This window comes from Theropithecus gelada, chromosome 7b (genome assembly GCF_003255815.1).
Source record: "Theropithecus gelada isolate Dixy chromosome 7b, Tgel_1.0, whole genome shotgun sequence".
NCBI classification, from domain to species: domain Eukaryota; kingdom Metazoa; phylum Chordata; class Mammalia; order Primates; family Cercopithecidae; genus Theropithecus; species Theropithecus gelada.
This window is the reverse complement of record NC_037675.1, coordinates 61,974,101-61,983,001: the sequence shown is the minus strand read 5'-3', so window position 1 is coordinate 61,983,001 and position 8,901 is coordinate 61,974,101. Positions and strand designations below refer to the sequence as shown.

The 8,901-nt window shown below is 51.7% G+C and overlaps 1 protein-coding gene across 2 annotated transcripts; it reads left to right on the top strand.

The window, feature by feature from the left end:
- Positions 1 to 736: 736 nt before the first annotated feature.
- On the top strand, positions 737 to 5,538 carry SIX1 (SIX homeobox 1). 2 transcript variants are annotated; one of them, XM_025392949.1, is made up of 3 exons: positions 758 to 975; positions 1,016 to 1,592; positions 3,630 to 5,538. In XM_025392949.1, the coding sequence occupies exons 2-3, from the start codon at positions 1,033 to 1,035 to the stop codon at positions 3,922 to 3,924; spliced, it is 855 nt and encodes a 284-aa protein (XP_025248734.1). In that variant the 5' UTR covers positions 758 to 975; positions 1,016 to 1,032; the 3' UTR covers positions 3,925 to 5,538. The 2 variants fall into 2 exon arrangements, with proteins under 2 accessions (XP_025248733.1, XP_025248734.1); XM_025392948.1 differs by having other exon boundaries at positions 737 to 1,592.
- Positions 5,539 to 8,901: the final 3,363 nt, after the last annotated feature.

Sequence of the window (8,901 nt, the reverse complement as noted above, 5' to 3'; positions counted from 1 at the left end):
GGAGGTCCTTTGTGAATGAGGGAAACGCTGTCCGACTGGGAGTACTTGTGCCCTTTGGAGGGTGGTGTGGGGCAGCTGGGGGAGGACAGTGGGAGTTGGTGGGGGGAGGGGGAAGGAAATAGGGTTGGCTTCTCGAGCTGAAGCCAACCCGAAGAGAAGCCACTGCTCCAGAGGCTGCATGCGGAGACCCAGGTCTGCTCTTGAATTATTTATCGCGTTCCATAAGCTATTCATCAATCCATTATTTATTCATTCCAACATTAAAGTAATTAAATATGAGCTCACCGGGAAAGGGCAAGTTTGTAAGGGATGAAAGCAAGAGTACGGAGGGAGAGGGGAGGAATTAAGGTTTGGAGTAATTGATTTGTGCGGAGTTTTGCGCGACTCCCCTTAGGTGATACTGGTGACGGGTCCCGCGCTGCAGGGTCCTCACGCGCTCACCCACTCTCTATCTCCCCACACCTCCGCAGCGCAGCTCCCTCAGACCCCAACTGGCTTCCCACCTTTCCTCTTCCTTCTCCTCCCACCACTCCCTCCCTGCGCAGCCCCGGTAACACCCCCAACCCCCAGCTCCTCAGCCTCGCCCTCCCCGCGCTGGGCGGTGCGGCCTCGATGGGCGGCGCGGCCTCTCTGCCCAGCCGGGCGGCGCGCTGGCTGGCCAGCCCGGGATAGGCGCCGCCCGCAGCCAATCAGCGTGCCGGGGACGCTGCGAGCTTTAAGGCCGCTGCGGGGAGAACAGAAACCAAGTTCCCCGGCAACTAGCAGCATCCACCGGGCGGGAGGTCGGAGGCAGCAAGGCCCTAAAGGCTACTGAGTGCGCCGGCGGTCCCATGTTCAGAGCGTACCCTACTCCTCCGCCTTCTCTTGCTTGGCTGCCCACCTCCAAGTTCTGACTCGGGTTTTCGCCTTTGCAAAGCCTAAGGAGGAGGTTAGGAACAGCCGCGCCCCCCTCCCTGCGGCCGCCGCCCCCTGCCTCTCGGCTCTGCTCCCTGCCGCGTGCGCCTGGGCCGTGCGCCCCGGCAGGCCCCAGCCATGTCGATGCTGCCGTCGTTTGGCTTTACGCAGGAGCAAGTGGCATGCGTGTGCGAGGTTCTGCAGCAAGGCGGAAACCTGGAGCGCCTGGGTAGGTTCCTGTGGTCACTGCCCGCCTGCGACCACCTGCACAAGAACGAGAGCGTGCTCAAGGCCAAGGCGGTGGTCGCCTTCCACCGCGGCAACTTCCGTGAGCTCTACAAGATCCTGGAGAGCCACCAGTTCTCGCCTCACAACCACCCCAAACTGCAGCAACTGTGGCTGAAGGCGCATTATGTGGAGGCCGAGAAGCTGCGCGGCCGACCCCTGGGCGCCGTGGGCAAATATCGGGTGCGCCGAAAATTTCCACTGCCGCGCACTATCTGGGACGGCGAGGAGACCAGCTACTGCTTCAAGGAGAAGTCGAGGGGTGTCCTGCGGGAGTGGTACGCTCACAATCCCTACCCCTCGCCGCGCGAGAAGCGGGAGCTGGCCGAAGCTACCGGCCTCACCACCACGCAGGTCAGCAACTGGTTTAAGAACCGGAGGCAAAGAGACCGGGCCGCGGAGGCCAAGGAAAGGTACGCGGCGTGCTTCCCGCGACTCGGGCGACCCCAGGAAGCCTTCCTTTCCCTTTCGCCCCCTCCCGCCCCCGCAGGCACCAGCCACCAAGTCCTCCCGGCCGGCCGAAGCCCGTCCACGGGGCGGCGCGCAGGCCTCCGCAGCACTGCAGCGAAAGTTCATGAACTCTGAGGTTCCTTGCTAAGAATGGGGCCTCATTTGCTTTGAGCACCCGCGCGTGGGTTTCTCTGGGATGTGAGTGTCGGGAAATATTGGCGCTAGGTTTGGTTTTCATGCCTCCCTGGCTGGCCGCGGCTTGGAGTGGTGGGTGGAGAGTGAGTTTCTAAATCAACGGGCAGTGAAGTGTTGATTGGTGTCGCAAGGAAAGGAGTTCGGTGGGAGCTGAGGTTAGCGAACCTCTCTCCTCTTCGCTCCCCAGAGGGGTGAGGCTGGTCTGAGACATTGGCTCTGCCCCCACTCCTTGCGGGTTCTCCACCGCTCTCTCTCGATAGTCTTTTGGATTAGGGGTCGCCTGCTTCATTTCTCACTAGCTGGACAAAGGGCGGGGTCTTTTAAAAACACACCAAAAAGAGAGCTCTGGAGAGAATTGGCGCTGCATTTACTCCCCGGCGCCCCAAATTAAGAAAGGGTTGATCCTCGTCGTGCTCGCTCGCGCGTGGCCCGGCACTGCAGCCCGTCGGTCTGGCTGAACGCGCCGCCTGCCCAGACGAGGAAAGGGTCTCCATTCGCAGCCTTCTCTCGCACTGGAGCTCATAAGGCAATGTTTTCAAAATTGGTGTCTACCTTCCCCCACCTCAGGGCAACACCTTCGGCCACCTGGCCAGGCTCCTTCTGTTCTCTGTAGAGTTTCCGACAGAGATTCGGAAGAACGGTGGGGAGGTGGCTGTGGCGGAGAGAGCGCTCTGCGAAGCCAAAGAGTTGGGGGGAAATCTGAGCGCAGGGGCCGCTTAGGTTTTCCTTTGTTCGCTTCCAAGACTAGGGGCGGAAGATCTTGCTTCCTTTCTTGCTTAGTGGAAAACCAGACCTAGGATAAATTCTGCTGAAATGGGCTTGCCGGGAGACAGAGACTGTGAGGATAAGGGGAAAGAAAGGAGGAGACAGGCGCGAGGAGTCGGGAGGACCGGCGAGCACTCGGAAGGCGGAAGCGGCAAGGGAAGCGAATCCTGAAGTTAACCGGCACCGAGTGCCGGGACTGACGCCCCAGAGCGCGGCGCCCGCTGGCAGCCTGTGCCGGGCGGCGAAGTTTCCCCTGCCCAGAAAGGATGGGTTAGGGTGGGTGTTGGTAGAAGTTTGAGAGGGGGACACGAGGGGCTGAAGGGTTAGCAAGTAACACAGGATCAGGGATTGTAGGGTTGCAGTTAGCCTTTGGTAGCAAAACGGCCGTCCTATAAGCCAGGCCCGAGGGCCGACTCCAGATGAAATCAGAGAGACTGGCTGCGCTCCCTGTGTTTACTCAGGTCACTGGGCCGCTCTGGGCACCACTTCCCATGACCTGTCCTGTGTCTCCAAAACCACCAACTCTGGGCTGGGGCAGGAAAACGGGATGTTTGTCTCCTCTTATGGGAACAAGGCAATGGACTTGATTCACCCCAAACATTTGTGCATTGGACTCTGTCCTCTATCATTTCTTTATCACCAATATCTATTGAAAGATTTTCAAAGTTAGTTACATTTAAATATGGTGCTAGTTGATATGTATTTAAATGTAACTGCTTGAACAAAATTTAAAACATATATTTTGTATGTTTCAAATAAATCCTGCTAATCTATCGCTTTCTGAAATCTGAAAGAGAAAAGGACCTGGCTCCTAACAGGAGGCTCTGTCTGTAGCTCTCCATTTCTCCAGGCTCCTCTGACTCCTCACCTCCCCCATTACCCTTGGGGATGGGTGGAAGGGTAGAGCTCCTCCATTTGGGTTGGTGACAGATTGCACAATGGCCCTCTCCTCCTTCCAGCTCCCCTCCCTCCATCTCACACTTTTTTTTAACCTACTTTTTTTTTTTTTTAACCATATGGTGTTGTCCTCTATTTCTTAGGGAGAACACCGAAAACAATAACTCCTCCTCCAACAAGCAGAACCAACTCTCTCCTCTGGAAGGGGGCAAGCCGCTCATGTCCAGCTCAGAAGAGGAATTCTCACCTCCCCAAAGTCCAGACCAGAACTCGGTCCTTCTGCTGCAGGGCAATATGGGCCACGCCAGGAGCTCAAACTATTCTCTCCCGGGCTTAACAGCCTCGCAGCCCAGTCACGGTCTGCAGGCCCACCAGCATCAGCTCCAAGACTCTCTGCTCGGCCCCCTCACCTCCAGTCTGGTGGACTTGGGTTCCTAAGTGGGGAGGGACTGGGGCCTCGAAGGGATGCCTGGAGCAGCAACCACTGCAGCGACTAGGGACACTTGTAAATAGAAATCAGGAACATTTTTGCAGCTTGTTTCTGGAGTTCTTTGCGCATAAAGGAATGGTGGACTTTCACAAATATCTTTTTAAAAATCAAAACCAACAGCGATCTCAAGCTTAATCTCCCTCTTCTCTCCAACTCTTTCAACTTTTGCATTTTCCTTCCCAATGCAGAGATCAGGGGATAAATAATAATAATAATGATAATAATAATAATAATAAAAACCCAAACAAACAAAAGCACCCAGGCACCCAGTCTCAGTTCTGGGCAACTGATACGCCTGTTTCAGCAGCCTTTCTTTTTTTTTTCAATGAACGGGAATTACAAATCAACTGGCTTTTCATTATTTACTTTTAATTTATATATGGAGAAATGTGTTGTGAAGAGGAAAAGGAAATGGAGAGAGAAAGAGAAAGGGAGATAAAAATAGTGAAAATAAGAGCTTGCAGGCTTGGAAGAACTGATTACATTCTTAAGGTGAATAGGAAAAACACAATCTATGACTTTCTTTGATGAGGAAAAATTAAGTTTACATTTTTCATATTTAGTGTTAAACAATCTAATGTAGATTAAAAGAACAGTATTAGGAGGAAAAAACAAGTGCCTAAATGTCTTAATGCTCTCTATGTGAGACAGAAATAGACGTGACCATTAGTAATGCAACTATTTTTGTCAAATTTAGTGGGATTTTTTGGTTGTTGTTTGTTTTCTTGGGTTTTTTTTTTTAAATGACAAACTCTAAAATGTACCAATGTGAGAAAACACTTTCCTGAATGCCATTACTCATGCCCTCAAAGCTTTCATATCTGTAGCCTACTCCTGTTAAGGGTTTCTCCTGTTTCTAGTTTCTAGTTTGCAAAGGTATGCCAACGAATCTGGCAACCTGGTATTTGTTACTAAAACAGCATGTGTTTTCAGGTTTCTTTTCTATTGTACATAAAGCAGTCTAAATTAAAACTTAGTAGAACACCAGGAGTATGATTCTGTTTCTGAAAGGTGAGTGGTGTATTGCTATCATTGGGCCCTATTTAAAAAAAAATACTTTTTTTTCTTTCTTACTTAATGGTGGCTGTGAATTGCAGGGTACTTTGAAGGCCATCATCTGAACCAAGAGTAGTAACTAGATTAATTATATGACAGAAAGAGTGAATTTAGCCTTGGGGTATTTATTAACTTTTATTATTTAGATATGCAATTTTGTTTACCACTATCTCTTCACAGCATTCATATGTTAACTAAGCTCTTTTGTGTTAACAAGTTTATGACAAGACTGTGGAAGTAAAAATAATTTATCTGCTTGAAGACAAAAAAAGGGAAGGAGAACAAGGATAGAAACATTGTGAATTAATTTGTACAAATAGAAAGCAGACCAGAAGGACAGGAGCTCTTTTGCAGTGCTGCCGGATAGTGTCTAGAAAAATCCCAGTAATCATGTAGGCTCCATATTATTTTTGCCTGGGGCAAAATGATGTATCTTCTGTATTTAGCTTTTAAAATTAGTGAAACAAATGGCATTATTTATTAAAATTCTACTCAGGATAACAGGATTGGCTTGCTTGTGCTTTGTAAAATATTGTTCCCCAGGGAGAGTCTATTTATTTTCTGACATGACAGTTTCATAATTTTGATTTCCCCCATCTGTAAATGTCACCATTAATAGATTATTCTTTCTTACTCTTTCCTATTCTTTCTGTTCTGGTCTGGAAAACTGAGGTGTGTGGGGGGAAATCAAGGCCTTCTTATTTTTTAAAACTGTCAAATAGCTTTGAGTTCCAGGGAGAAATGGTCACTGTACTTAACTGTAGACACTTTTACTTATAAAGTCGTTTTTCCCCCAGTGATGGACAGATGTGCACACAGCCACTCAGAGACCATCATTTGGTTTGGGAGCTCAGGGTCCCAATCTCCCTTGTTAGTGTTTTGGATCATTAAGTCGGTGTTTATTTAAGTCACTAGGGTGTTTATTCTCCCTGTCTTGGGCCACGGAGAAATGCCACCCTCTGCAGGAGGGGCTCTCACAGGGAATCTCTGCACATTCTTCACATTCACTCCCCAAAACAAACACCCTGCACAAAGATAGCTTTCAATGACCCTGACAGGCTTCAAGGGACGCTGCGGAAATCTCTTTGGAAAATAGGAAGGGCCAATTACTTTAATTTCTTACATGCCCTCTCTTCCTACTCCGGTGACTACCCCCTACTCTCCCAGCTCTGCTTGGGATAATTTTAGGCTCGTGGAAGTTGTGTCTCGCAGGGCGCCGCGGCCCACTTCCTGCTCCCTTAGTTGGCGAATCTTGGAAATGTCTGCAGATTCGGCGAGGAGCAAGAGGGCTGGTCCTGTAAAAGCCCCCGTGATTACTGCTTGTAAACTTGTTAAAAGGACAATTTTCTGTCACAGTCATAAACTCTTTGTAAAACCCCTGGTACTAAATCCAGAGCGCGCATATTCCAGATGTGTTTAATAAGAAATTGTACAATGTGCCTCCTTCCGCCATCCTCGGCTCAGTCTGGGTTAAAGAGGGACGAGCAGGAGGAGGTAAGAAAGCTGGATATTGCTTTGAGTTTTTTTGGCAATCATTTCGGAGAGATAATTAGGGGAAACTAACCATATTTTTTTTCTTCCCTCGAGGAAATCTTCGAGAACCAGCTGTTAAGGGACCTCCAATTTACCTTCTGGGCATCGCAGTTTAACTGAATCTAAAGCCACTTTTCGTTTCTCCTCTACAGATGTCATAAAGGTAGCCAAAAGTAATGAAAAACGGCTTATAAATAGTTTTTAGGACGAAATCATACAGCATTGTGCCAAGTGAAATGAAAAAAAAAAAAAAACACTCGGGTGATTTTTATTTTTTAACGTTTTAAACCTAAACATGCGATTGTTCGAGTCCCCACTGCCTGCTCGCCTTGACCTCCTGGCTGAAAACGAAGCTTCCTTAATTCTCAGAGGCCAAGGGGTTTGGCCTCCGGTTCCCGAACTTTTGGCTTAGTGGGTAGGGGCTCAAAAGTCCAGGGAGCTACAGGGAAGGAGAAGGGCGCCGCTGGGGCCGGGCACCACCGTTCTGGAACCTGTTATTTGGGCTAGGAAAGCCGGGCCGGAGTGGAGGCTTCCAGGAAGAGGCAGTGGCTTTGGCACTTATGGACGAGCTCCGAGTTTGCTGAGCAGCGACCCTTATTAGCGGCTCTACCCTGTCCGCTGAGGGCCAACGGGACACCTGGCACAAAACCCGCGCGGAGCAGGCCTTCCCCTGCTCTGTAGCTTTGGCACTTCTGCTGCTGCTGCACCGAATGCGGCGGCGGCTGAGGCTGGAGCAGGCTTCACTTTGTACTGCCTCTCCACCGCCTGCAAGTCTTCGGCAAAGTCTGAAAGCAGGACTCCAGGTTGGGGATCCAATAGAGGCTTGTATCCCACGCTTCTCTAGCAGCAGGAGGACTGAAGATCTTTTCCTGCCATCCACGCACTCCGGAGGCGGGAGACTGTTCTTGCCATTGAGCCCTCAGGAGGCGCGGGAAGTTCGCGCGCCGCTGTCCTCTACTTTGCGCGGGGCAGAGCCACCTCTCCACCGGTTCAGAGAGAATCGTGCACATCTCCAGACCCGGATCATAGCGCAGCTCCAGACGCAGGGGGCCTAGTGGCCCGGCCCGCGGAGTCCCTGAGAGCAGAGGCTGCCAGTATGGACTCGAAGGCCAGACAAGGGAGGAGGCCTCGGCCTGAGCTTCGTGGTACAACTCAGCTGTCGTCTCCTTGGGTACCCCGAAGCCAACTCCCAGGCCCAAGTCCCAGTCGCCCTCTTCGCAGTCTGAGAGCTAAGCTCCGGGCGAGGCACGTAAGCGGAGCTGGACACTCGGTTGCGGGGCTGGTCCCAGGGACCGCAGGTGTGAGCGCTCCCTGGCTCCCAGGCCCCGCGCTTCCTGCTCAGGGCAGATGGCGCAGGCCTTGGAGCCCGGTTCAGAGGCGGCCTAGGCCCTGCTGCTGATTCCCCAGTGCCCTTTTTGCTTCAGACACCTCCTGTCTCCTTCTTCGCTTCCTGGGGTCTTGGCTTTGGTTTTCGGACCCAAACTCTTCACCCCCGCGCTCTGCAGAGGGGTGCCAGGTAGAGAGCGCATCGCTTTCCGTGCTTGTCACTAGAACTTCCGCAGCAGAGAGAGGGGCCCTGGCTTCTGGTGTCTCCAGCAGGACTAGAGGTGGAGGAGCTCCGCTTTCTTGGTGGGGCCAGGTCGGGTATTTCCTTCTTCGCAGGCGGCCCTAGGGCGAGCACCGACCTTTTCCCCCCACACAGCCCTGGCCCCAAGGGGAAGGCACCAGTCTAGGTCTGCAGTGCGCTTCGGGTCAGGCTGTCGCGGCTCACCTTCTGCCCTGATTTGTTAAGGCCCGTGGCGTTGACAGGGACAGGTGGGTTAGGGTTAAGGTGAGGGAGGTCGCTGGTAGCCCACGTGCTCTCTCCGTTCCATTTCTCTTTCTTCCTAGCTTTCCCTTGGAGGGAACGCTAAAAACTCTTAGAGACTACCTCCTCCAGCTGCCCGAAGCCAGCGCACTAGTGTGTGTGCCTACCTCGCTCCCATGGACAATTCACACGGAGGGACCCGAAGGCTCAGTCTCATCGCCTGCACGCCTGTTCCGCGACCTTAGCTAGGTGGGCACTTCTGAGCCTCTTAAGGGCATAGTGGCCCCTTCCCCATTCTGACCGAATCCAATAATTCCACCTGGAAGAGTCTCTAAAGGAGTTGAGTTAGATACGAGTTGTGTGAGCCAACCAGGAACAAAAATAGTCAAAATCTTAGGCGAGTTGTTGGCTATTGGTCTACCCAGAAAAAGAGCTGCCCTGGAAAGGCTGCATTTTCTCTAATATTTTAAACCTAGTACTCACACACACAACTTCGGTCCAGCTGATGAAATTGGAAACCTGTTCTCCC

What these genes read in the sequence shown, in the direction of transcription:
- SIX1 (XM_025392948.1), top strand. Translation starts at nt 1,033, where the DNA reads ATGTCGATGCTGCCGTCGTTTGGCTTTACGCAGGAGCAAGTGGCATGC. An exon ending in GCCGCGGAGGCCAAGGAAAG is followed by an intron (nt 1,593 to 3,629) that starts GTACGCGGCGTG and finishes TCTATTTCTTAG; the next exon opens with GGAGAACACCGAAAACAATA.